The sequence below is a fragment of the Nicotiana tomentosiformis genome, chromosome 4 (assembly GCF_000390325.3).
Source record: "Nicotiana tomentosiformis chromosome 4, ASM39032v3, whole genome shotgun sequence".
Lineage (NCBI taxonomy): Eukaryota > Viridiplantae > Streptophyta > Magnoliopsida > Solanales > Solanaceae > Nicotiana > Nicotiana tomentosiformis.
Window position 1 is genome coordinate 110,183,149 of NC_090815.1, and position 27,886 is coordinate 110,211,034.

The 27,886-nt window shown below is 36.8% G+C and overlaps 4 protein-coding genes across 6 annotated transcripts in view; 1 reads left to right on the top strand and 3 right to left on the bottom strand.

Annotated features, from left to right (window-relative positions):
* The window catches only part of LOC104093681 (uncharacterized), a 30,149-nt gene extending 17,112 nt beyond the window's left edge, over positions 1–13,037 (top strand). Inside the window, exons 10-27 of one of the 2 annotated variants that reach the window (XM_009599469.4) lie at positions 2,121–2,195; positions 2,922–3,035; positions 3,107–3,343; positions 4,823–4,870; positions 4,998–5,141; positions 6,371–6,535; positions 6,616–6,678; positions 6,982–7,092; positions 7,180–7,263; positions 7,363–7,410; positions 7,914–7,988; positions 8,371–8,466; positions 8,729–8,809; positions 8,895–8,966; positions 10,399–10,443; positions 10,541–10,624; positions 11,021–11,124; positions 12,036–13,037. In XM_009599469.4, coding sequence (XP_009597764.1) covers positions 2,121–2,195; positions 2,922–3,035; positions 3,107–3,343; positions 4,823–4,870; positions 4,998–5,141; positions 6,371–6,535; positions 6,616–6,678; positions 6,982–7,092; positions 7,180–7,263; positions 7,363–7,410; positions 7,914–7,988; positions 8,371–8,466; positions 8,729–8,809; positions 8,895–8,966; positions 10,399–10,443; positions 10,541–10,624; positions 11,021–11,124; positions 12,036–12,153 — 1,764 coding nt within the window. In that variant the 3' untranslated portion in view covers positions 12,154–13,037. The remainder of the gene's footprint in view (positions 1–2,120; positions 2,196–2,921; positions 3,036–3,106; positions 3,344–4,822; positions 4,871–4,997; positions 5,142–6,370; positions 6,536–6,615; positions 6,679–6,981; positions 7,093–7,179; positions 7,264–7,362; positions 7,411–7,913; positions 7,989–8,370; positions 8,467–8,728; positions 8,810–8,894; positions 8,967–10,398; positions 10,444–10,540; positions 10,625–11,020; positions 11,125–12,035) is intronic. The other variant, XM_070200158.1, reaches the window with a different exon arrangement.
* A 394-nt stretch (positions 13,038–13,431) lies between these two features.
* LOC104093682 (probable beta-1,4-xylosyltransferase IRX9H) lies at positions 13,432–19,596 on the bottom strand. Of its 2 annotated transcripts, none has more exons than XM_009599470.4 (4): positions 18,225–19,596; positions 14,642–14,891; positions 14,315–14,532; positions 13,432–13,917 (listed from the first exon to the last, which is right to left on the bottom strand). In XM_009599470.4, the coding sequence occupies exons 1-3, from the start codon at positions 18,965–18,967 to the stop codon at positions 14,362–14,364; spliced, it is 1,164 nt and encodes a 387-aa protein (XP_009597765.1). In that variant the 5' UTR covers positions 18,968–19,596; the 3' UTR covers positions 13,432–13,917; positions 14,315–14,361. The 2 variants fall into 2 exon arrangements, with proteins under 2 accessions (XP_009597765.1, XP_009597766.1); XM_009599471.4 differs by having other exon boundaries at positions 13,432–13,869; positions 18,225–19,595.
* A 3,262-nt stretch (positions 19,597–22,858) lies between these two features.
* On the bottom strand, positions 22,859–23,819 carry LOC108944684 (uncharacterized mitochondrial protein AtMg00810-like). The gene is made up of 2 exons (XM_018769945.1): positions 23,669–23,819; positions 22,859–23,580 (listed from the first exon to the last, which is right to left on the bottom strand). Exons 1-2 carry the CDS (start codon positions 23,817–23,819, stop codon positions 22,859–22,861), a joined length of 873 nt encoding a protein of 290 aa, XP_018625461.1.
* Positions 23,820–25,475: 1,656 nt separating this feature from the next.
* LOC138910334 (uncharacterized) lies at positions 25,476–26,114 on the bottom strand. Its single transcript, XM_070201565.1, has 2 exons — positions 25,773–26,114; positions 25,476–25,679 (listed from the first exon to the last, which is right to left on the bottom strand). Exons 1-2 carry the CDS (start codon positions 26,112–26,114, stop codon positions 25,476–25,478), a joined length of 546 nt encoding a protein of 181 aa, XP_070057666.1.
* Between the last annotated feature and the right edge of the window lie 1,772 nt (positions 26,115–27,886).

Below are 27,886 nucleotides of genomic sequence, written 5' to 3' on the forward strand. Positions count from 1 at the left end.
GTTAGATATGATAAACTAATTTAGCAGGAGGAACTTAATAAGATCTAGGAAGAGCATTTACTGGGCAAATGATTGCTTTTGTAAAATTCCTTAATCCATTTTGGAACTGGGGCTGGTCGGGATTATGGTCGATAGTACAATGAAAGTGGTTAAAATCGGTATCCAATTCAGGATCCTTTTGTTTCTAGAGCAGTTTGTGTACTTCTGTTGTGTAGTCCAGTATTGTTCTGAATTCGACAGGGTGCTAACTAAAGCTACATAACTGTATTTTCAAAGTGAATCAGTAAATAAGTTGATGCTTCATTAATAAGTTACAATATACTATTCGAGTATTGTGCTTGTAGAATTATGATTATTATGTTGACATAGATAACAAACACGGTCAGACTAAAACCCACCCAAAATATCTGACATGTGAAAAGTAATTTAGGTAGGTCTCAGTTAGATGGATTTATGAAGTCAAAGTTAATGTAAAACTTTGGCTAAGCTGATGCATGGTTTGAGTGCTGTTGGGATATTAACTTGAACAATGGAGATATTTTGAGAAATACTTTGTGTGCCTCTTGAATATGTCTCTTACATAATTCTCTGGCGGACCTCCCTAAATTCAAGTTTGAATCGACAATAATTGCGGGTTGCTTCATACAGCTGCTAATAGGCTCTGCAGTCATGACATGTTTCTTCTAAAGTGTTGGAAAGGCAGATTGGTGCTGAGTATTCTAGACAAGTTATGAGAATAAATTGTTAAAACTTTACACTGATGGGATAATCTGTAATCACTCATTTTCTGGAATAACACCTTGACAGTGATGGTTCTAGGCTTGTCAGGTCCATTTTTGGGAATGAATCCTGGGTTTGGGTCCACAGTATTGGCTTCATAGCCTGTTTGGCCAAGCTTTTAGGATACTAAAAAATGCTTATATTGGAGAGTTGAGGTGTTTGGCCAAGCTTATGGGAAAAATAAGTCTTTCGAGTATTAGTAAAACCAATGAGTGCAGCACATGATGTGTGGTTTAGGTGTTGGTCACGACCACAGACAAGCATGGTATTTAAGTGGAGAAGGGTAGAGGGGTGAGCTCATTATCCATCAAATTCGAACCGTGCCCGCTTTCCCTCGACGAACTCGATGTTAGGAAAAAGCTGCTTTTATGCTGAGCGGAAGATGCTGAAACAAGAGCATCTTCTTAGAAGCAGAAGCTGTTTGCCTGTTTCTATTCTTTTGGGGAGAAAAATATCTTGCCAAAAAATGTATACTTATCAAACTATCTCAAGAGTATAAAGAAAATCTAACGTCAGGCATTGTTGACACGACATCTATACCTGAGGTCTCATAAACATACGTCCTCTCTCTATTTTTGTGGTCTTTTTATATTTTAATTAATAAAATTAAAAAGCTTAATTAGAGTCTCTCTTGATAAATATTTCAAATCATTTTTAATTAAATAATGCTAATTTTAAAGTGAATCTTTACTAGTCCTTTTTAGTAATTGGACGCTCAAAAGCACTTTTGGAAAGATTAGTCAAAAGCAAACTACTTCCATAATACTAAGAAAAGCAAGCATTTCTCAGATGATTTGACCAAATACAAGCAACTACTGTCTGAAAGTATTTTCTGATATTCCATTCTTTTTAAGATAAGCTGATTTTTGAAAGCTCAGCCTAACATGCTAGTATTAGTTTGCAGCAAGACGAAAAGATATAACAATGCTGATCGAGGTACTAATGAAATAATGAGCTAGCCTAGGACATAAACCAGAAAGATGTAAGGTGAACCCATCATGTTGATAAAGCATTTGGTATGTGCTATCATGGCCAGCTTGCCGTCATACCTAGTCCACTTGCTTTCTTCCTTTTAGCAAGAGTTGGTTAACCATATTTGTGTGACTAGAAGTATAAATAATGGTGCTCCTTTTGTTAAATATTTTATTTTAGTGTGCTTAATTCTGTCTATTAACTGATTTACAATGAATAGGTCAAATACTTAAGTGCCATTTTTGTGAATTTGATTTGCTTTAATTGTTTTCGTAGTTTGGCAAACACTAGTCGAAGCATGTGAATAAGCGTTTGCTGCTTGGGATAGTTCAATATTTATTTACCTTTTGCATTGTCTAACCCTGCAGATTGATGCTGACGCTGATGCTGATGTAGTTGTGATGATGCAAAGGCTTATTTTCTCAGACAACCAGCACCAGAAGGTATCTACTTTCTCGCTTACTTTCAAAGTATCTTATGCTATCTTTATTGCTCAAGTTGAGCGGACAATCAAGTATGATTACTTTCTCTTTTTGTGTCTGTTAGCTTGGTTTTTATTAGGTGTAAAGTGTTTTAGACTCATATTTCAGTTAAGTGAAATCTGCCAGTTTTTACAGCTTGTTTGTCTTTGCTGCCACTAAAAATCTTCTCTGAGTGGAGTCTCTCCAAACCGGCATGTAGTTGCTGCAATAGAATTTAAGCAAAGATAAAGAGCTCATCACTTTTCTCGTTGTTCGGATGAAATTAGTCATCATAACATCTGTGGTAGCTAAAAACCTCTGATCCCTCAACTACTTCCAACAACCACAATTTTTGCAGCATCTACACACTGACACAAATCACAAAAACAGATAGCTTTCATGTGGTGTACAAAATTTATAAACAGTTTCTAGTGAACTTTTTGCGGGCCATTTTTCTTCAGAAGCTTTGATCTTCCCCTTCTTATCTTGTCATGATCCCCCTTTATTGTTCTGTTTTTCAATTTGGGCAATCTTCTTAATGTTTTGTGCTTGGATTTGACTCCATGTCCAGCAAAGGGGCGTACACTGATATGGGTTATTAACCATAAGGTCCTTTTATGGCTTTTGTTCTGCTGTATATCTTTATGCGAATGAGTTTTTGGTGGAAAATGCAGTTGCAAGCTAATTATATGTTATTTTGACCCTCAGGTACATGAGCTTGCAATGCATGTACTTTATCATTTGCACTATCTCATGTTGTCGGATTCAGCTGAAAACTCTTCACCTGCTGCTGCGCTATATGAGAAGTTCCTCTTCACTGTGGTAAGTACATTCATTTGCTATCCTTACCTACATTATTCCCAAAGTTCCTTATGTATGTTCTTTGCTTGTAGGCAAAATCATTGCTAGATTCTTTACCAGCAAACGACAAGTCATTTAGTAGGCTCCTTGGTGAAGTTCCATATTTACCTGAATCTATGATGAAACTGCTAGTTGATTTATGCTCTGAAAATTATCTTGGGCAATATGGCCGTGATGGTGACCGTGTAACTCAGGGCCTTGGTGCAGTTTGGAGTTTAATTTTGGGGCGTCCGCCTAATCGTCAAGCATGCCTGGATATAGCTTTGAAGGTATATGACCATCAAATGTTCTGTCCTGATGATTTTCTACTTTCACTTTCCCTATTCGCCTAAGGAAATATCATAAGGGGCATCATAGAGCAACTTTTTTAGGAGTTGAAAGAGTTTTGGAAGAAAGATTTAATAAGCGGGCGTTATAATTGAAGCAAAAGAGCTGCTTTAACGTTACTTGTTTAACGTTTGTGACCTTAAGTAAAGTTTTGCAATTGGGGAAGTGCTGGTTTCATTCTCAATTATGTTACACGGACACCAATATGAGTAGTGGGTTCAAGTATTTATCTATAGGACTATATTCAATCTCTGGCAAGGTCTCTGCGTATATGGAGGATTCAAACAGAATTTCGTTTTCATGTGTAAACAGACAAACTTGCCAAGGCAAAACATAGGATTCCAGTAATATTAAGTTTTTTATCAGTAGGGTCCCAGTAATATTGATTTTTAACAACAGATGTGTTTGAGCATGAAGGTGGAGCAACACAAAAATAAGTAATCACTAGCTATAGAGAGATGAACTCATGAAAGCGATATTAAGGGTTTGACTTCTAAAAGTGTTTTGAGGAGATGATTGGGGCACAAATATAGACATAGATGGAGGAAGGGTGGCTTTGATACCATAGCTAGTTAGTGCGTTGGGTTGCAATGGAAGATTTATTAGTTGGATTATGAGATGGCTGCACCCTCCACTTCCAACCAAGAGGTTGTGAGTTCGAGTCACCCCAAGAGCAAGGTGGAGAGTTCTTGGAGGGAGGTAGCCGAGGGTCTATCGGAAACAGCCTCTCTACCCCAGGGTAGGGGTAAGGTCTTGGGATTATACTGGGTTGTTGTTGTTGTATTATGAGATGGCTGCAAATTACATTTTGTTATAATGTTGTGCCATACATGATACATCATGTTTGGTTTTATTAATGTTAATAGTAATGTGTGCGCGCGTGTCATATATCATCTTGTAAAATGTGTTTGTTTTGTACTTTTAAAAGTTATTCTTCAATTTTTTTCTTGCATTAAGTAGTTTGATGGTGTGGCTATTTTTCATGTCATGGGATAATCCTCTTCAGAGCAAATAATAAACCCCGTATCATTTTGCTTTTTAGCATCTATCTTTTAACTTTTTTGGGGGGAGAGGCCCCTGTGTATTGGGGGAACATGGATGATAAAGAGCTAAGGCCCTTGCGAGATTTGACGCTTTACCTAAATGGTGCAGGGTGGAGTTGCAATCAGAAAGTCGCAACTCTAATCTCGCTTTTAGTATCTACTTTGATGCCTATTTCTTTGTTTAGTAATAGAGTGACATCTTTTTGTGTGGAAAATCACATGTTCAGGATTGTTATCTGCTGAGTTCCCTGATACCAAATATACACAATTCTTGATGGACTGTCCTACAATTTTGCATTGTAGAAAAGAAAAGTAATGCTTGCCTTTGGCAGAACGATATTATAATGTTCTCACTAGAGTTCATGCTCTTTCACGCAGTGTGCAATTCACCCTCAGGACGATGTCAGAGCAAAAGCTATTCGCCTGGTATGCAAGTTGGTGACTTCTTTTGTGTTGCCTGCTGTGGGGTTTTCACCTGCTGGTGACCATTCTTTTTGTTTCTCATCTATGGATGGTTGTATTTGAATCTCTAAAATGTTGGCACTTTTGATAGGTGGCAAACAAACTTTATGTGCTTGGTGACATTTCAGATAGCATCGAGCAGTTTGCTAAGAATATGTTCTTGTCAGCTGTAGACCAGCATATTACAGATACAGAATATTCCCGGTCTGGAACCTCGGTTCAGAGAACAGGAGAGGTGTGTTCTTTTTTTTGTGTTTCGCCCTTAAATTCTCGCTGATTTTTGCTTTGATTAATGTCGAGGCGAGTATATTTTTAACTAAATATTTTTTCTGATCTTGATTCCTCTTTTTCCTTTTTTTTTTCCTTTTCTGGCTGCACTTGTTCCTTTAGTATTTGGTCTTGAAGTTGGACTCATTAGTTTTAGAGGGTTCTGCTTGATCCTTTTTGGAAATTTTGTGGTTGGAGCTCATGTTCATGTTTGAATCTCTTGTTTGTTTAGTTTCACCTCAGCTCGACCAATTTCTAAATAAATTTGAATATTTCATAAACTGAATAAATGTACTAGAAGAGGAGACTTTCCACGTTGTAGGAATATTTGAAGCTTGTCGGCTAGGTTGTGTTCGAAGATTCTGACGTTTGACTGTCGAAATGTGAAATAAGACATGCAATTTTAAAAAGATTTTACATGTTTCTCCTTTATCCTTGTACAACTAAGATATTTTCTCTATAGTTCAAATACAAAGTATGTGTTTATCTGAGTATCCCTGACTTTTGAGGTTTAATTTGGAAGTCTACTAAATTCTGTGATTCTATTTCAAAGAATTATATATTCAGTGTTTAGATTAGCTATTTCATCCAGAAGTAGCAGTTGCTTTTAGGGACCTAAAAGAGGAGGAATACATAGTCAGTGTATCACTATGAGGAGGCATACATATTCTAAATCTTTTTTCTTTAAACTTAGTGTTGTTTTGTAGTTAAACATTAACAATTGCTCAAAATGGTGCTGTGAAAGCAATCCTTGCCTGTTTTGTTTGGTATAAGAACCCCAAATATATCCACGTACACATCTAAGCTAATAATTGAATTCCTTGATAGGACAAAAAATGTGACGTGCTTAAATGGTTTTTGTTAAGAATTATCTTTTAGAGTGAAACTTGTTCACCTTGAGATCCAGAGATAAAATTCTAAATCTTGGATGTGTCTTAAATTTCTGAAATGATAAATTAGCTTTTCTATTGCTGCAAGACCTAGTAATGCAGTTGGTGAAGTCCAATATATGGATTGAAGAAAAAAATCTTTACTTCTGGGCTTCAATAAGATGAGGAGCACTTACCTTCTGTTTTTTTTTGGGTTTAATCTGCTCGTTCTGCATTGTTTCTCCTCTCTATGTTGATAAAGTTTTCTTAACTAAGAAATATATTATTTTTTCCATTTGAATAATAACCTAAGAAATATGATTATCAGACAGGAAATCAAGAAGCCTCAGTTAGTGGTTCTCAGATTTCAGAGCCTGGATTGTCTGAAAATGATTCTGTTAAGAGTGCAGTATCTGATTCTCAATTTGATTCAGAATTGTCATTTGCTCAAGCGCAGCGTCTTATCTCATTATATTTTGCTCTATGCACCAAGGTATGGATAATTTGATAAGTGTAAGAGTATCTGCTGAAGGTGCACTTATGATGATGCTTACTCGGTAACTTTTCTTGCAGAAATTCAGTCTTCTCCACCTTGTATTTGATAACTATGCACATGCTCCTAAGGCAGTTAAGCAGGTTTATTTCTTATTGTGCTCATCTTTTATCATCCTAGTAGCTGACTTGATAGCGGTTTGTTTGAGGTGAATTAATCATTCAAACCAGTCAGAACTATAAATAGGCCAGCAATAATTTGAGTGTCCACTGTGCTCCCTCTTTTTTTCTAGTTTTTGTGTATTTACTGAACAGCCTTAGTGGCTGGTGCCTGGTGGTATCATTGTGTTTCCCCATGTTTCTTTGTCCTTTCATCCTGTACCCTTCCCCTCTTCCATGCTCTTGGTGAAATTCACATTCCTTTTATAAATTCTTGATCTGATGCAGGCTGTTCACCGTCATATGCCTGTTCTTATTAGGGCTATAGGCTCTTCGTGTTCTGCACTGCTTCATATAATATCTGATCCACCTCAAGGCTGTGAAAATCTTTTGACACAGGTAGGTTCCCTAAACTTCACTTTTAAATATTGCTTTTCATCTTGAAATCTCTTCTTTATCATGATGACATTCTTTGTCTGTGGCAAGGTGCTTCATATTCTCTCTGAAGGGACAACTCCTCCGCCCGACCTAGTTGCAGTTGTCAAGCGGTTATATGAAACTAAACTGAAGGTTTAGCTTCTTTCTTTCTGTTTTTTGTCTTTTCTTCCTTGGTAGCTCTCAATCAGAAACTCCGCAGTTCCAACAGTGATACCCTAAATTCTTCTGCAGGATGCAACTGTTCTTATTCCAGTGCTCTCCTCATTTTCTAAGAGTGAGGTATTCTTATATTTGTGAATTTTTATTTCGACAGGCATTTTCAGCTCTTTTTCTCTGTCATTAAATAATGATATGTGATATATCTCCATCTCACTATCCCTGTATTTGTGGGTGCATGGCATCTCGCTTCCTTTGGTTCTCTGTTTGTTATCCTTTAACTTATGATAATATATCAGACTATATCCATTTTAATTTTTCTGGCTCAGAGGGAGTACTCCTGTCTATGTTTAGGGTTTTCCTGACGAAGACCGTTGTCTGGTTAACTTGGAAAGCTTTAGGGCTTTGTTCATGTCTAGGTTATGAATTATCCTTTCTTAAATAAATATTCTTAGTTTTGTGAGCAAAGCAATATTCTTTGCTTTCTTAAAAATATTTTTAATTTACCCTTTGGTTTCCTCCTGACCTGATATTGAAGTTCTTCTCATCCTTTCCTGTTGACTACTGCACTTAATTCAGAAAGAATTGTTTTTGATGAATCCTTTTGTTTTCACTTTTCATATTAGGTTCTACCTATTTTCCCAAGGCTTGTTGCTCTCCCACTGGATAAGTTTCAGATAGCCCTGGCTCGGATATTACAGGTCTAATTGAATTTTACTTTTTGCTTTGCTGTAGTTTTTAGTTACCTTCTGATTTCTCTGAGAACGACTTTTATGCTCATTCAATCTAAACATGATAATCTTCTCATCTTCGTTGCTGTCTCTTTCTTCTTCTGAATATCATGCTCATTCAAATTATGTCACGTTTTAGTCTTTGTTTATTTTTCTTAGGTAAGTGATTTCGTGATTACTTTTTCAAAGTCCACATGTACCTTTATTGTTTAATAGTCCGATGACAAAAATTCATGATCCGATGTTACTTCTAGTTCAGAATTATATGTTACTTATTTTAATCTGAAGTGCATTGATCATTTGTTCTGGAGATGGACAAATGATAAAAGTTCCTTTACTTGGTTCATGGTAGGGTTCTGCCCATACAGGTCCAGCACTGACCCCAGCAGAAGTGCTGGTTGCAATACATGACATAAATCCCGAGAGAGATGGCCTTCCACTTAAAAAGGTATGCAATTTCCACTTTTAAAAGTGTCTTTTGCTTGATGGTTGTTGTACTTAAACTTATTGCAACTTGTAGTACTAGGAAATCCATTGATATCTTGCCTCAGATGTTTTGCCTTGTATTTCCTAAATTGTGTAATTCCCTTGTTTCGTGTTGAATTCTGTTGCTTCTCCCTGTTTCCTACAACAGGTTCAAGGTATAGTGAAAATGCCTTAAGCAGAACTACGTGCCAATTTTGTGATATTTTGATGTTATTATCTTTCAGATAACAGATGCTTGCTCAGCTTGTTTTGAGCAGCGTACTGTTTTCACGCAACAGGTCCTGGCAAAAGCCTTGAGACAGATGGTATGAAAAATATTGCAAATACAATTATACATAGATTGGGATTTTATGGATAATTTTTTAATCTCTGCGGCATTCTTTTAATCAGGTTGATCAGACTCCTCTCCCACTGCTCTTCATGAGGACAGTGATTCAGGCCATCGACGCCTTTCCTACTCTGGTAAACTCCTGATGTTGTATTGTATATTAATCAGTTGGGTGCACGTAATCATGTTCCGGCCTTTTTACGCAATTGATTCGCTATAGGACATTGTTTTTGGTTATCTGGAATATGAATTCCTTAAAAGTTTTTTTTTTTTTTGGTTATCATTTGCACAATCTGCACTAATGTTATGAGGCCCTTAACTTGGAACATTCATAAATTCTGCCAAAAGAAGTACAGAATTTATGTGAGTATTTATGGTGTCCATTACTTGAGAGTAAGATTGTCAATTGTTAAGGGGAGCGTGATACTGTTGACCAGACAAGAATTTTATAGCTTAAAATTTGAACTCCCATTGCCACAAGTATGGTTACTACTTTTGAGAAGTAGAATATGGCAGAACGAGTTTATGGGCATGACTTTAACATCTCATGCTTCTATCCTTTTATATATACGCTTTATGATGAATACACTTCTTTGGCATATTCCCAAAGGCACAGTATAGGAAAGAAATACCAGTAATCATGAGAATGCTGCCTAGAAGAATAGTAAGCAGAAAGGATGAGAGGAGCTTCTCATCTGGCAGCAGAAATATCAACATTTATGGCACTTGATCGGCTTTCCTTGCACATTCACTATTTCAGATGACAAGCAGTGAAGATTATGTTAATAAACATTGTGCTGCTGATACTACTCTTTTAGAGCAAAGATTATGTTGCCTTGAAAGAAGTTTAAAATAGTATAAGTAACTTCTCTTTGGTGCGTTTTTGTATTCATTTTTGCTTTTTGGAATAATGTTTTGTTTCCTTTGTAAGTGCATGTCCTAAATTCGCTACTTCTCTCTTTTCTCCAGTTCAATATGCTTATCCATATACATACACATAAGTTAACACGTTTTGGCATCTTAATTTGTTTTTGGATAAAGTTGTTCGTCCGTGTCTCTTAGTTTGCATTCCTTCAGCCGACCATATTCACTCACAAAAAGGCAATCATGTAATCAGACCTGCACGTGAATGGGTGTGTTAAAGACACAATGTAAATTAAAGTGTGCTCTCTCTAACAACTCAAGCTTTTAGATGAGATGGTCACACATTTCAAAACCTTATGCATGTGATTTATTGGTCTTGGGTTTTGATTTAATACAGAAGACCGTATAATCCAAGATATGTAATCCGTCTTTTCTCTTTCCTTCTTTTCTTGGGGGGTGGGGGGTTGGATTCCTGGATATTTAAGAACTAGGTCTTACATGTTCGCATAGTACTGCAAAGGCATTTCGTCTAGATGTTAATGCAGCTGAGTTAGAATTAGAACTTTAAAGTCAACAGTATGATTTTTGTGCTTAGCATGGATATTTCTTTAATGTAGCTTTTTACTGAACATATATTTTGTCTGATGTGGAAGGAATGCAGTCAATGCGTGTGACATTATTTTTTTCTGATGTGATGTCTAGGTTGATTTTGTGATGGAGATGCTCTCCAAACTCGTGATTAGACAGGTATTTTAATTCAAAATACGTTTAGGTTTCCCACTAATCACGAATTGTCATTATTGCGCTACGAACAATTGGTCAACCTATCACATGTTGGATGCAGGTATGGAGGATGCCAAAGCTTTGGGTGGGTTTCTTAAAATGTGTCTCGCAAACACAGCCACATTCCTTTCCTGTACTACTACAGGTATTATTTGGTAATTTATATTTTATTATATATTGTGCATGGAAGCACAATATCCATATAAGTGATACCTACTAGTAATAACTGGAAATAGGTTTTAGTCTTGTTGGTGCGCTGATTTTGAACCTATTACTTTTCTAAGAGTATTTTGACCTTATCATAGATTTATATGCCAGCAAAAATATAGAGAACTTTTGATATATATATATATGACTTCCACTTTTATTTATTTGATAAAATGATGACATGAGTTGAGCTTAAATGGAGAAACTGGTTAGTGGTGATTTATATAGCTGGCCCCAACTTGTTTGGGATTGAGGCGTAGTTGTTTATTGTGCATGGAAGCACATTAACTTTATTGCTGTCTTTTGTGTTAAAATGCCTGGATCTTGCTTGCAGTTGCCACCACCACAGCTTGATAGTGCCCTAAACAGATATGCTAATCTCCGAAGTCCATTGGCTGCCTTCGCAAATCAGCCAAATGTTAAAAATTCACTTCCTAGGTATATTCTGTATATGATCAACCATTTTGTTTATATTCCACCTTGTCAACATCTTTTTTCTGCATTATATCAACTGTCTCAATTGGTTTGACTAAAGTTCTTCATGGAATTTATCCACGTCATGTATTTTTGAGAATTTTGTGTGTTTTAGTTATTAAATAGTAGTTGTTCGGTTGCGACTTTATGTGAACTTAAGAGAAGAGCGAGATAATTGCATAAATTGTCCCTGATCTATGTTACACACACTAATTTATTATGCTCAAAATTTTTCTCATGATATTTATAAATCAACTAGTCTTTTTTGTTACTGGAGTCAAAAGTTCTGGCTAGAGCAGGCACATACACACTTGGAAGTCTGTTGAAGAACAATTTAGGCAAATCACCAAACAATTGTTGAAATATACAGCACTATGAAAATCATCTTTAAATTCCGCAGAAAACTAGTTTGACCTTAATGCTGTGTTACACTATCCTTTACCATAGATGACATTTTTTTACTAGTCCAAAAATGTAGTCACAAAATCATGCTTTATCTTGTGAGATTTTTGAGAAAGCTGGAAAACTGCTTGTTCCAGCAGCAATATTCCCTCTATTTCACTTTCGTGCTGTGACAACCCTATTCCTAAAAGATAGCAGAGGGTGTAAATGTGGTGGGGCAGCGGAAGAGCCGGAAGTGACTGAGGATGAAGATGGTAGTAGGAGTCGGCGCATTATTGCAAATCTATTTTTCTCCAAGATATAATGCATATTATTAATTTTGACCAGAAACTGCCTAAGGTGAAAAAATCTCTATATTGATCTGTTTTCCTTGTTAGCAAGTTGGAGGTGTTCATATCAGTTATTCTTTAAGATAGGAGAAGACACTAGCCATTGTTACAGTTAAAATATCATCTGGTTTGGCATTGGTGCAGATCAACCTTGGTACAACTTGGTCTTTTAAATGAATCAAATTTGCGGCAACCACATCTCTCATCTTCTATGCATGCCTCAGAGACAGGCTCTTCTGTCCATGGAACTACACTAACGTGATAGTGCAACTTCTGCCAGCTGAGGAAAGAAGCAGCAAAGTAGTGCATGGATGAGGCAGCGCGACTAGTGCAACAGCCCTTATTGCAACATAGTGCCACAGTTCGCCAGGGTTGTGTAAATTACGGCTCGTATCTCTGCTCCTCAGTAGTTGCACAATCTGCTGATGACAAGATGGCACATGGAGATGAAGTTCCCAAAATTTTTGGGGGAGAAATCTTTCTTCGGTGATTGTATCATAAATGTAGTCAATTTCCCTTGCGGTTTCCTCTATTATGTTGGCCTGCAGTCATTATTTGCCGGGCATCAATTTGTGTTTTATGGTATTAGCATAGCTGGTAGGTCAGGTTCTTTTTAATCTTGTGTGAGAGGGAGGTGAGCAGGAAGTGTGTAATTGTATTCCTTCATTTATTAGAGCCCCAACCCACTTCCCCGACACCCCCCCCCCCCCCCACCCACAACAACAAAGGGGCTCTGCTAAAAGAAAAAATTTAAAAGGAAAAATTGACACTTTCTTCTGAGTTACCTAAAGGAAAATTAAGAAGAAAAAACAAAGTTGATTGGCGAATGGGAAGCAAATTTGGAGGTTCTTTGGCCGTCCATTCGATCAACCTATGGTTTGGTTATTTGAGCCTTAACATGGTATGACCCGATTTTCGCCTGTGAGAGATTGGGACTGTAAACTGTTGAGCTCCTGGAGGTTGTAATATAAGTTAGATTGACAACTTTCCTCTATCGGCCTTAGGCTTGTGCAAGACTAATTCATTGGAGTTTTTACTCCGTCCTCTCTCTTTGTAAGATCTTTAATTATGAGGTAAAACTTCCTCTAAAATTCCTTGGCGTGTGAGGCAGAATATCTTATTTGTTATTAAGCATTTTCGAGATTATTGGGATGGCAGTCAGATACGGCAAAATGTAGAGTGCCGATGAGGTACCAAGTGATTAAACATGGCTTTTTGTAGTCTCTTAAAAATGAGACGTAATTCTTTCAAATGTAGTGAATGATAGGTTAGGGAATTTATAAAATAGGAAGAGAATGTCACAACAGCTTGTGTTCAGTGGAATACCAAGCAAGTCAGTTCCATTGAACATTCCCTAATACGCATTGACTAGGACTCCTCTATATTACAAGTTCACCTAGGATGTGACCTCAAAAGTCTTCGTACATTTCTGTCACCTTCCATACTTTGCCACACCAAGCAGTGTCCATCCATGGGTAAATTACTTCAGTTATTCTCAGAGGGTTATTTCACAAAGGTTTGAATTTCAATTTTGAAAAAATTTGCGTGAAACAAAGAACTTTTGCACATAAAAAAGAAAAATAAGTTGCAGTTACAGTTTATCAGTTTTGATTGATTTTGCTTGCAAACTCTGTATGATAAATGTTCCGTGAGAAACAGAATCGTAATACATTACAATTTGGACAAAGTGGCATCTGCTTCCTGCTTCCAAGTATGATATAACTCACAACATTCTACGGCACGCACGCATTCCGCTTTTCAGATGGCAGTAGCATCCAATTTTGCAATGGAAATTGAAGGAACCACACACCTCACCTCGGAAAAGGCAGCAAAACTCCATAACAAAACGAGTTTCGATGTGGTCAAAGAATATCTCCGAGAAAGTCAAAAAGGAAAATCAACTCTTTTCTCTATAGTTATCCTGTCATTGAAGGCATGCATTGCTGCTTCAACTTCGGCAATCAAGTAATTCCCTGATCTGCTCGAAAATGATAGCTTCCTATTAGAACTTAGAAGTAGCACTGACCTGTCAAAAACTATTGCAGCTGAGTGCTTTCTTGTGTCTTTGCTTAGTCAAACTAGATATGGACACACTCGCAGAAATAACAATAATGCCAAAAGGCTCTGTGAATATTAGCAACAAAAATGCTTCTAAAGAGTGCCCTAACCCCCATCATATGAAATGCTACAGAGGATACTGTTCGGTGTACTAGGAAATACACAACTAATTAAAGATGAACAAATCCGTTCCAAAGACCGTGGAGGAAATGAATCAATCCTGGGAATAAAACTTGGTGATGTTAATTAAAAGAAGCTAATTCCTCAACCCACCACCACCCTTAGTTCTCTCAATTCGCGTTTGACCTTTTCTTTGCAAGAGAAGGAAAGTTGTTGGTTTATAAGAGATCATAAGAGGCACTGACCTTCTTCATGGAAACCATTTAGGGTCTTTGCACCTTGCTTGTGTTTCTCATGTGGTAGAGAAAACTGCATCAAGGTTCTTTTGAAGGAGCCAGCCTCTCGGATAGACAAGTCCATGAGTTTCCAGATGAAGGTGCCAATTCAATACCCTTGAGCAACCAGGGGGGATACCTTCCATTTGGCTTTCGTCTTCAACAATTTGTTCTATGAAAGTGGTTTCCTGCAAGTAATAACTGTGAGTAAATTTCCACCTTCAACCTGATCACACAAGCCTCTATCCCCAAAGTATGAAATCAAGGATTTAAAAAAAGAAGGAATATGACACATACTTGGAAACCCTCCTTCACATTGTCCAACTGTCGAATGGGATCTGAAGTTGGTCGATGCCATTTCTTTGGATCCCATAATATAGTGCTATTGAAGGCAAAGCCAGACATATCGACGTGGAATCTTCTAAGTTGCTTACTCTTCTCATTAGTGTGCCACCCAATAACTTGACTTCCATTACACACAGGGCCCTCTAGTATTGCTTTGCTTTTACTTTGCGCCAGCATAGCAACAGGCCAAGTGCCAAAACGACTATAAGAGGAGATCACAGTGAAACATAAGCAAATTAGAAAAAAAAAAAGGACGAAAAAGAGAACATTCCAACAATGAAGTCAAATCTGCAAAAAAGATTGTCTTCTCCTTCAACTTATAGCATCCAAAACAGTCATAATCACAGTAAGCTACATACATATTACCTCTCATACCAACAATAACAAATAGTGGCTCATGTCCTAGTTCAACCATTTTATTTTCACCATACTTAGATAAGAGCGAATTTCATTTGTACTTCACCAGAAGTGTGTCCACAAGTGGATATAAATTTATTTCTTGAATAGTTGTGCTTACTTTAGCATATAGAAAAAGCCCTGTAGCATCTTTCCACAACATATTCAGAAAGCATAGAAGAGTCTACTTTTTTTAAGGAAAGTAGCCACAGGATCTGGGAATAAACAATTGGATCAGTTACTTCAACACTCGGGGAGAATCTTAAGTCAGGTTACATATTTCAGAAATTCATATGAAACTGAGGCATATATCATCACGAAAGCTCAACCTTTGCAGCAAGCCTGGTAGATGTTTCTATTCAAGTATATGCTAAAACTGTAGAGTCAAAATACAATTACAGATATCTTACATGCATTGGCATTCTGATCATCAGTTTATAGTACCTTTCCAGCAGCACTCACTGGTCCTCACAAGGAAGGAATCAAATGAATAAGACTAAAGCATGGACAAAAAGAATCTGTAGGCCATTGCTGAGGAAATTCTCCAATGTTTATCAAACAAATTTCAGCACAATTAATGAAAGAACAGGGGCAAATAACATGTCACTACTCAATCAAATTTTATTTATTTTCTTTAATTCATAAGTTTTTAAGAAATCTTATCAGAAGAAAAGATCAAGGATTGCTGCCAGAGCAAGCAGAAAGCTTAGTTTCTTTTCAGATAATGGTATCACTTAAGTGAGAAAGAGCCAAGGATTGGAGGTGGCATTTCGGGGGAACTGGTAATCATCATTAGCTTTGCCTCCTATGAAAGAGGAGTCCGCAAATATTCCCAAGAGTAAGAAGACTAATTGCATTTTCATTGAACAAGGATTTGAGGAAGAAGCAATAAAAACTGGAAACCTCAATTTGCTACTCGTTAGAGTTGTCAATGGTGGCAAAGAACCAACCATCTTATCCTCCAGAAATTTGATTATTCCTGGAAGAATTTCGTGAGCTTGTCGGGAAGAACTACTGCTTCCAGTGAGATATATTCAACAAGAGACCTGTTTATCATTTACGAATCAACTTTGGAGTACTTTGCAGGAAAAGTTGGAAACTGAACTGATGTATTTCTAACACAGTTCCTGATGTCCAAGAGGAAGCTGTTACTCGAAGTATTCGTAACCTACTTTATTGCATGGTAGGTACACAAAGAACGGAGTTTAATTTTGCTCAAGGCTGAGTTTTTGCTCAGAGTAACTCATTTAGCTAGGCAATTTAAAAAAATTCCTTTCAAGGATGTTTACGAGCATAAACCACAATTAGAGATGGCAAAGGAGCAGAAAGACCTAGCAAAAGGCGACAATTAGTAAGGTTCGGGTGAGGCAAGGCGGGACTATACCTAACTTTAATAAAATTTAAAGCTGGGTGAAGGGAAGGTTGCAAGCGGAGACAAGTTAACTCCAAAACCAGTTACGTCCATTTTATGGATTTTTTTTTTATAACCGTGGTGTCCGGGCCAGCTTGCGCGACCTCGACTAATTCCACGGGATACCTGCCACCTCTCACCAACGACAGGTACCATGTAACTCTATCCACCAAGGCTTGGATAGATGAGAAGAAATCACCTAGTGTTTTTTTGCCTCCGATGAGATTTGAACCTGAGACCTCATGGTTCTCACCTACATCCATTTTATGGAAAATTGTTCTAGAAACTATGTTCAAATTACTTTTCCTTATATCAGACAGCTTGACTAAGCAAAGAGACAAATAAGCTTTTTTGTTTTTGTTGGGTAGAGAGAAAAATAAGTTAAATTCACCTATAAATGAGAACTCTTACTGTAATAAATACAGTATATTTCAAATAAGAGCTCTGAATGTTGACTACGATAGCAAGCAAGTATACTAATTATGGTAATAAAATGTATGAACGTTACATTTCAAAATAACAAGAAAAAGGTGGGAAATCATTAGTAAAGAATGTAATTTGACTCTCAGAATAAAGATGGGAAGAATAGATGTTTGACGCCCTGAAAAGAAGAGAAAGTGGATGAAAGCATCACAAGTATTTTCTCTGAAGAAAGTGGATTACAAGCGACATCAGTTAATCTATGTTAAGGATCGAGCAAGCAATGTTAAGTTGCAATGGTGTTTTTGCAATGATAAATCAGAGCTCTTAACATTCTCTACTAAAAAAGGTTGAAGCACATCTGTCAAACTAAGTGGTTGAAGTACATCTCTGTCAAGCCAAGCTTTTTCTTTGGCATCAATTAAGAAAGAACAAGAGCAACTTATCAAAAAAACAAGAGCATAATTCCATTAATAACGAAGATGCTGCGGTTGGTGGGCATGCCAGAGTTGAAGCCCTTCTAAAAGTTAATCATCCAAAGCACATATCTTTTTCTGTCCCAATGTTGTCAAAGGCCAAAAGCTCTAAAAAGCGCTCTAGGTCTATTGAGGCTTTAAGCGCAAAGCGCACTTAAAGTGTGGGCTTCAGTAAAAAAAAAAAAGGCGCAATGAAGGAAAAAAATAAAAATATATTTGTAATTCAAGAACAAAGTAACAAATTCATTCATAGTGCTTCCCTTAGCAGCCGATACACTTATTTTCAATTATATTTGTTGTTTAGTGCCGCTTGATTCATCAGAGAACTCGTGGACAATGAGACGCAAGCCTTAGTGCCTTGCCTTACACTGAAGCGCAACTTAACCGAGGCGAAGCGCCCTCCTTGAGCTTTACTGAGCTTCAGGGCTTAAGCACGCATTAAATGAGCCTTTGACACCACTGTTCTGTCCACTTATCAAATTCACACAAACTATATTTTACCAGAAGAAAGGAATTTCATCATACACTAACAAGACAGTTATTTTCTCAGCTTTTAATCTGAGTGATATTTTGAAGAAGAATTGAAATGATAATTAAGCCAATTGAGATCCAAAAATCACACAATCTAAACCCAGAAGGATATCAGGAATTTTTTTTTGTTAGTGAAGTCGTAATTAAATGGGAAATAGCTTCGGACTATGCACTACATTGACAAACTTAAATATCTACATAAAGCACATGACATCATCTTGAACTACAGTAACATGGCATGTTCGCAGCAGGGTAAAACAAAGACAAGTCGTGTAAACAAGTATGATCAATCTCAACTTACTTGATCGATCTAATGCTCTCAAACAATTCAAGGGAGTAGATATTATCATCATCTGCAAAGTAAGCAATTCCATCGAGCCTATGATGTTCAATATGATCCAAAGCAACATTCCTCTGATGCACCCCGCGGTCTTTTATATCCGTCATATTCTTGGAACACACTAGATGCCGGTACATAACTCCAGTCTTCCTCAAAATATCTGCAGTCTCAGCAGATGCTGCATTCATTTCAACCACAATCCACAACAGAGGTGACTTCACGGTCTTCAACACCTCGCTCAATCTATTGAGATAGTAAGCTTGAAGTGCCCTATTATAAGTCGGAGTCACCACAATCAACAGTTTCCTCGGTACATAATCAAACTTCCCTTTCACTTCGTCCACCAAACTACCAGGTAATTTAACTGAGTTTACCACAACATTATCAGGTCTAGGGATTACCTCATCTTTCATCTCCTCCTTAACATTCACTACAGACGGCTTGATCTCAAATGAAAAATCACGGCTCCTCGCATCATCAAAATCACCAAATGGTGCCATACCTAATATAAACCCTAGCACAAAAAATATCAAACACCTATAGAATAACTTCCTCCTGGATATATAATTTTTCCGAGAATATAGTATCGAAGAGCTTTTGCCGTTTAAAATGAGCTTCTGAGATGGCGATTGAACTGAAGTTTGGTTTCCATTCTGATAATGCCGTTCGTGATTCGGTGATAGAGTTCTTCGGATGGAAGCCATTGATTAAGTCGCGAGAATCAACAAAGAGCACAGAGAAAATACTCCTATTACATCAACAGATACGTAATTTCCATGATTCTCTCACACTGAATCGACAAATAGCAGCGGAAATGCAAGAAGAATCAACCAGGGCTTATCATAAACAAAAAATATAGAAGATCATACCAGTGCAGAAGATTCAGTTTGAACACAAGCTTCGCGAAGCACAATTGCTTAAACCGAAACCCTAGGATCACGAACAGAACCAATTTTCTGAATCAGTGTTTGCGAACAATCAAATCTGACTGATTTGGTAACAATATTGAATGAAATCTATGCTGAAAAACCGCACTATTTCAGCAGAAAAGCAAGCAATTCCACGTAGCAGATTCAAGAGAATTCAGTAAAAAATGATTTAAAATTCAGGTGAAAAGGCAGCTAAGAAGTTCCGATTGATAATATTTTCCGGTGGAATTAGAGATTTTGAGTGTCGGCCGAAAAAGGAGTCCAGTGGCGGCCGTAGAGGCGCGGGGGTGTAATGCGCATCAAGTACGGTGCGCGCCAGATAAGCAGAGCTGGGTGTTGGTTGTGACTAACGCGCACCAGGTAGGTGGGCCTATTAAAAACTGACGCGTGGTTTGTTGTTGCCTGGGGAGGCAGCTTTTTTATTATTGTCGGAGAGAAACTTTAATTCACTCCTTCCATCGTGATTAGGACTTTAATTCACAGTGTTTTGGACCGTTTGGTAAAAGCTAATCATGTTTTTTATTTAAAACGTGATCTCTCTTTCTCTCTCTACCCATGCAATGAACACTACAATTAGCAATTCAATCGTCCTAATAAAAGCAACTGTTGTGACGTTTGTGAACTAAAAACATATCGGATGAACTGCCCTTAATATCATCACAAGTTAAGCTTTAAAAGTTTAGTAAGTCTTACACAAAAATTAATTGACAAATAATATATTTAAGTGCAAAATATACTTGCACAAACCCATTAATAACCCATATTCGTTTTTTTTCTTTTCGAAATCAACGTTTGTTCATAAAATTTTTAATTTTCACTTGAAAATGCATGTTGAAAATTTTTGAAAATTTGAAAAACTCCAAAAAGCTTTTTTTTCAAAATTTTCACTCAAATTACTCACAAAACTTCAAAAACAACCCAAAATTATATTCATATCCAAACACAACTCTAAATTTTAAATACCATTTTCACTTGAAATTTTTTTCCCCCTATTTTAGTATTTTACAATTCTATTGTCCAAACGCCCACTAAATAATTTGCAAGTCATACTTCTCAAGCATCTCGCTCTATGCAAGATACTTTTTTTTCTTCAAAACATATGTGTAAGAGGCTGAAAACTTTAGTAAAATTAATCGACAAAAATGTATTAGTTAAAAGGTTTGTATAATTTTGGTACGGCTAAATACCTAGATAGCCCTGTAAACTCGATACATTTTGTTAACCATTTAAATTTAGTCAGTGAGCAAACAAACACTTCAATTTGAGATGTTCACGAGATATACTTCTGCCAAGTTCAAGTGTCTATCTGATCACTATCTAAGTTTGAATGATTATCTTATAAAATGTGCCAAGTTTAAGGGCTATCGAGGTATTTAGCTTTTCGGTTCGGGCCAATTATTTGAAGTTCCCGCAACATGATTCTAAAGAATTTTTCCTTACACGAATCATGGCCGGCTCTATTGTTGTCACAAGTAAGGCTTGTGCCTTACGCTCTCAAATTTAGGGGCCTTATTTTTTTTAGAAATAATAAGTTTATGAGTATTTAAAAAATAATAATATTTAGTGCGTTTAATATAAAAAGTAGATTTTTTCATATAAAGAAAATAATACTTGTTAGATATATAAATAAAATAACCATTTGACTTACTAAAAAATGGATAGAAGAATATTTTTCTCAACGTTTCAATTTAAGTGATTTGACAATTTAACTTTTTATTCTTTTATTAGATAACATACAACAACAACAATCCATAATGGGATCTGGGGAGGGTAGTGTGTACGCAGACCTTACCCCTACCCTGGGGTAGAGAGGCTGTTTCCGATAGACCCTCGGCTCCCTCCCTCCAAGAACTCCCCACCTTGCTCTTGGGGTGACTCGAACTCACAACCTCTTGGATGGAAGTGGAGGGTGCTCACCACTAGAGCAACCCACTCTTGTCTTTATTAGATAACATATAAAAAAATTATTTTTCTTCCTTCATTTGTAAGTTAATTTTTCTTTTCCCTAATCCCTTCATATTTTTTAAACCCTTACATTTTTATGTCTTTCTCTTTGATATTCTTATTCACCTTCTTTCTCCAATCCAAGATTTCGTTACTTACCTTCTTTTTCCAAGATTTCATTAGTTCAAAGTGTTCACCAGACCTTGTATTAAACTTTGGTTTTAGGCCACGTATATGCTTGAGCCAATTTTTAGCCAAGTATATTCTAATCATATAGCAATTTACACAGAAGATGTCAGTTTGTGTAATCGCTTTCCCTATCCTTACATTCTATACAGTTAAAAAGTAAAAATGTCAACAACAAAAAATCTATCAATGTAAATGACATCAAAAGCTTGGATCCTCTAGTTTGCTATTTTTACAAGTTGTCCAAACTCCGTATGTACACTACTTTTCATTTCTAATGTCCTCTTGGAAGTAGTATTTCACATATACAAACCAAATACCTTCACGTCACGGATATGTTGAACTTGCTAAGACTCTAATCAAGTGACAATTCATGATTATGCTCGACTATAACACTAATCCATGATAATTATTCATCATATTCATACCTAAAGCAAAGAGTAGTCGTATTTTACAAGAGGATTAAAACAAGAGGTTTAACCACTTTAAGCTAATTTAAACAAAACGTAAAATCCCAATCCCTACAGAAACAGTGTGAGAAGTCTCAGGTCCAAACGTGCCCGTTCACCGCCGGACCACTCGTCGACGACTCCATTCCGCCGCACACGGCAATTTCCTCTGCCCAGTGACAAAGCGGAACTACTAGCAGAAGTGAGAAATCGACTAGCGCCGTCGTAATGAGCAATTTTTCTCTCATCAAACTCTCTCTGTGTAATTCATCTCTATTTATATATATTTACATGAAAGCCTAGGTTCTCACAAGTTAGGGTTTATCTTTACTTGCGATGATACTACATTGATTTGATATTTACATTGAGCTTTAGAATAACTTTTGCGAGAATGTATAATAATAGTTTCAGTTTTGTACCCAAATTTGTAATGGAAATTAATTCCTAAAGTTTTTACTTTTGAGTGTATATGCTAAAATCTGCTCTCACACTGAGCAGATTTGCAGTAGCTCTATACTGCTCTAATGGCAGAAGCTTCTAGAGTACATAGATGAAGAAGAAGCTGGCATTGTAAAAATGATTCTCTGTATTCATTCTCCGAAGATACATGGTGCTTATATAAGTAATGAGCCTAACTAACATTAACTTATGAGTTGGACGTGAGCTCGTATTAAGTGTATGTATTAACCGACTAACTGACTAGCTGGCACACTAACTACTATAACTACCACTAATTAACTTGAGCTCACAAGACTCTCCTCAAGCTGAAGGGTGCAATATATTCAACACACCAAGCTTGCTGAGAAGATGAACATGCGAAGCTTCAGAGAGGCTCGTGGTGAGTAAATCAACTTTTTGGTCCTTGGAATGGACATAGACAGCCTGGATCACCCTCGCCTTGATCTTATCACGAATGAAATGACAATCGATCTCAATATGCTTTGTTCGTTCGTGAAAAATAGGATTAGCAGCCAATTGTATAACAGATTTGCTGTTACATTGCACTAGAACATGAAGCTTGATGGGAATTCCCAGCTCTTGAAATAGGCCAAGCAACCATGTGACTTCGGCTACAGCTGAAGCCATGCTACGATGCTGAACTTTTGGACACTGTTTGTTGCTTCTTTGACTTCCATGAAATGAGAGATTCATCAAATTTTACCACATAGCCCGTTACTGATCTCCTAGTATTGGGGCAAGCTGCCCAGTTAGAATCACACCAACATTGTAACTTCGATGCAGGACCAGACCTCAACCAAATATCTTGGCATGAAATATTTTTCAGATATCTGACCACCCTAAGAGCAGCCTCCCAGTGGGACTTCTTAGGGTGCTGCATGAACTGGCTCAAGGTGTGAATAACATAGCTAATATCAGGTCTTGTTGTAGTCACATACATCAAACGACCAATCAATCTCTGATATGCACTAACATCTTCTAAAGGTGAGTCGCCTGTAGAACCTGATGCCTGATCATATGCAATGGAAGTTAACTTGATATTGTTCTCCAAAGGGGTGATTGCTGGCTTGGCACCACTGAGTCCCATTTCATAAATGAGTTCTAGGACATATTTCCTTTGATTCAAAACTACCCCAATTACTGACCTTAAGATTTTAATGCCCAAGAAGTACTTGAGCTCACCTAAGTCCTTTAGCTTGAACTGCCGATGAAGTATCTCCTTTGCCTCAGTAATCAGCTGATCATTGCTGCCTGTGATAAGCAAATCATCCACATACACCAGGATGATCACCATGCCTTCTGGTTTCTTTAATGTGAATAAGGAGTAGTCATGATTATTTTGTATGAAACCTGTTGTTGTTAGTGCATCAGACAACTTAATGTTCCATTGTCTTGATGCTTGCTTGAGTCCATACAAGGACTTAAGCAATTTGCAGACCTTCAGCTCCCCCGCCTCCTAAAACCTTCACACATATCCATGTAAACCTCTTCATAAAGATCACCTTGCAAAAAGTCATTTTAGACATCCATCTGGTATAAATTCCAACCTCTAGAAACAGCCAAGGCTTGACTGACCTTACTGTTACCATCTTCACCATAGGAGAGAAAGTATCATGATAATATAGACCTTCTTCTAGCAAAACACAAGCACCCTATCACTCTCAGGTGAGTTAAGGATGGAGGCCTTGCTTATAGCATCTCATAAGGACTTTTCCTTTAATATATGATGAGGGCAATCTTTTCATCAGGTATACTGCAGTAGTTACACAGATTCCCAATATCTAATTGGCATTTTTAATTGAAATCTTAGTGCCCTTGCTACATCTAAGATGTGTCTGTATTTTCTCTCCATAACTCCATTTTGTTGTAGAGTGTGAACACAACTGCTTTGGTGCAATATTCCAAAACCTTGTAACAGATCATTGCACTGTGAGTTGAAGAACTCTGTGCCATTGTCTGATCTCAACATTTTTACCATCACTCTAAACTGGTTTCTTACCATCAATATGAAGTTTTTAATTGCAATAATTGTTTCAGATTTGAGTTGCAGTAAATGAATCCAAGTAAACCTATTAAAGTCATCCACAACAGTAATGAAATAATACTTCCTGTCATAGGTAAGTATTTTATAAGGGCCCCATAAATCCATGTGAACAAGATCAAAAATAGATACTGCCCTAGAAGCACCAGTAGGAAACAACAATCTAGTTTGTTTAACTAAGGGACACACATGACACTTATTCAGAAGATCATTATTTACAGTGCTTCCTAACCAATCCATACTTTTCATAGCAGAAGCTAAAAGGTGGCCAGGCCTTTGATGCCATAATCTGCAGTTCTCCTTCACTGTGATTGTTGCTGCTACATTACAATCTCTATTGTTGTTATTACTGCTACCTTTGACAATGTACAAACTACCTGTCTCCTTACCAATTCCCTTCACCCTGCCCCTGTAAATATCATGGAAGATGACAAAGTCAGGGAAAAATTTCACTGAACAACTCAGTTCTCTTGTGAGTTTGGATACTGACAGGAGGTTAAATTTGAAATCTGGTACATATAGGACACCTTTTATAACCTCAATACCAAATAAAGATGCATGACCTGTATGAGAAATATGGATCTTATCTCCAGTAGGCAAATGTACTGTATCCTTAGATTCTTTCCTAGTGTTATCATTTGTTAATAAATTCATAGATGCACTTATGTGATGTGTGGCACCTGAGTCCACAATCCACTCACTAGTAATATCTTTGGACATGAAACAAGCTGTAATACCTTCCATATTGCTTTGATTATTCATGTTGTTTTGATTGTCAGTCGGTTCCTTATTCAACAATGCTAAAATCTGCTTGTATTGTTCCTCTGTGAAGAATGGTCCCTTTCCAGCAAAAGCATCATGCAAGTCACAGCTAGAAGAGCATTGAGCACCTGCATTACTTCCACTACCTGCATTGCTAGAAACATTGTTAACAACATTAAAGTATGGAGTTCGTCGACCAAATTGTCCATTTGCACCACCACTTCCACGACCAAACTATCCAGTATTTGGCTGATTGAACCTTTTCTTTCCATTTAAAATCTTCATGTTATCCAATGAGCTTATAGAAATTTTCTTTGCTATGACCTTTGTAACTACAATGTTCACATTGTACAAAAGGTTTCTTTCCCTTATAGCTTTGGTTACGACCAACCTGCATAGCTACTGGTTCATTCTTATCAATTATTGCACCCATACCAGGACACTATCTAGATTCATCTTCGATCATAATCGCATAAGCTTGATTGATAGAGGGCACATTTGACTTCATGAGGATCTGTCTTCTAGCTTGGTCATAAGAGTCGTTTAATCCACTGAGGAATTGTAGCAATCTCTGCTGCTCTAAATAATCAACATAATCCCTTGAATTGGCCTTAGGTACCATAACATCATATTCAATCCATAAATCCTTTAATTTTGTGAAATAGCATGAAACGGAATTTGTACCTTATGAGAGAGTGGCAATGGCTTGATGCAGCTGAAAAATTCTCATGTGATTCACCTTATCTAATCTATCCCTCAAGTTTTCCCACACAAGGTGAGCATTTGAAGCGTATGCAATTCCACATAAGAGTTCCGTGGATACTGTGTTCATGAGCCATGAGAGGACAATAATATTACAAGTTTTCCATTGCTCTTGTAGCTCAGTAGTACACGATTCCTTCGTACAAGTTCCATTCATAAACCCTATATTTCTCTTCCCAAGTAGTGCGATCTTCATCGTTATACTCCATAACATGTAATTCTCAGATCCTGTAAGCTTCACAGGAATCAGAACAATGCCTGGAGTATCTGCTGGACCTAGACACAATAGATGTGTGTACGAAATTGTTGATTCCGTCATAACTGATTCTCACACTTTAACAATCTCAGAGAAATTTGAAATTGATGTCGAAAGATTGATCGATGAATGAGAATCTAATTGATTTATACCCGCTCTGATACCATGTTAAAATCTGCTCTCACACTGAGCAGATTTGTAGTAGCTCTGTACTGCTCTAATGGCAGAAGCTTCTAGAGTACATAGATGAAGAAGAAACAGGCATTGCAAAAATGATCTCTGTAGTCATTCTCTGAAGATACAGGGTATTTATACAAGTAGTGAGCCTAACTAACATTAACTTATGAGTTGGACGTGAGCTGGCATTAAGTGTATGTATTAACCGACTAACTGACTAGCTGGCACACTAACTACCATAACTACCACTAACTAACTTGAGCTCGTGTTAATAATAATAGTTTTAGTTTTGCACCCAAATTTTTAATGGAAATTAATTCCTAAAGTTTTTGCTTTTAAGTGTATATGCTGCTGAAAAACGAGCATTATGTGATGGGTTATGATTGTAAAAGGAACAACTCAACTCTATGTTCTCAAACTGAAGAGCTGCAACCGTAAAATAGTTTTCTTTGGCATGCACATTTCAAACTAGCAACATCAAAGTGGCATACAAGGTTTAGTTGTGTTGACACACATAAACTAGTTCTGGTAGCTGTTGACAGCCAATGGCAACAGTGCTTGCTAGGAATCTTCTTAATTTTTCAGAGATTTGTATGTTAGTGTAAGGAAACGTGTGAGGTGTACTTTACTGTTAGAAAATCCCCTAATTTGTGTTAATTGACAAATTATTGAATAATAGAATGAAACCTGATGTATGAAGTGAAAATGATATGTATTAACATACCCGACCCCAACTAGTTTGGGATAGAGATGTAGTTCTTCTAATTATCATCTATTACCGAAATATCTTTAGGATCAAACAATTGAATTAATGTATTGAGCTTTTCAATTTATAATAAGTTAAAATCTGGATGTAATTTAGCCAAATGCTTTTGTTTTGTTCACCTATCTGATGGGAAATATAAGAAATGAGAAAATTATTGAAGTAAAAAAAGTAATACAACTAATACAGGGGGACAGAATCACTACCTTTTGTTTCTCCTTCAGAATATTTTGAATATGGAGTTTAAGTTAGTGTTAAATGATTCTTTGCGGTGTTAAATGTTGATGAGGATTGCAAAAGAGGGGTGTATGCATGGGGAATTATAATGTCTATGCTAGCCAACTGCATTTACAAAAAGTTGAGAATTTAAGTTTGATATGCTTATGTGGAAGTATGGTTGATTTTTTGAGCACATCACAAAGTATGTAATTGTTGCTAGCTGTATATACTGCACATCATTTTCTTAATACTGGCAATCAACAATAATATCTTTTACTGATTGAAAAAAAGTATGATCTGCTTATATTCTGAGGTGATTTTCAGGTAGAAATCATTCTATTTCCTTGTTAACTTTTTACATTCTAGGTACAACATTTGATTCTCCGTAAATGATTTTTCTCAATGAGTTTTAGGAAATTTGTTCTTTGGCATCTTGGTCACATATACTGCTCAGTATTTATCTTATACTTAACTGGTTAATTTGTTTTGATGTTTTAGCAATTTTTATCTATTTAGTTTTCTTGGTTCCATCACTAATAACAACCACGCATCTAAACTTCTAATTCCTCTACTATATTAGTATCGACTGAGGAATTTTTCTTGTCTAATTAGACTAATAGGACTGAGAGGGATCGGGAAAGTGTAAATGTGCCACCTATTGGAGCATGAAATCTTT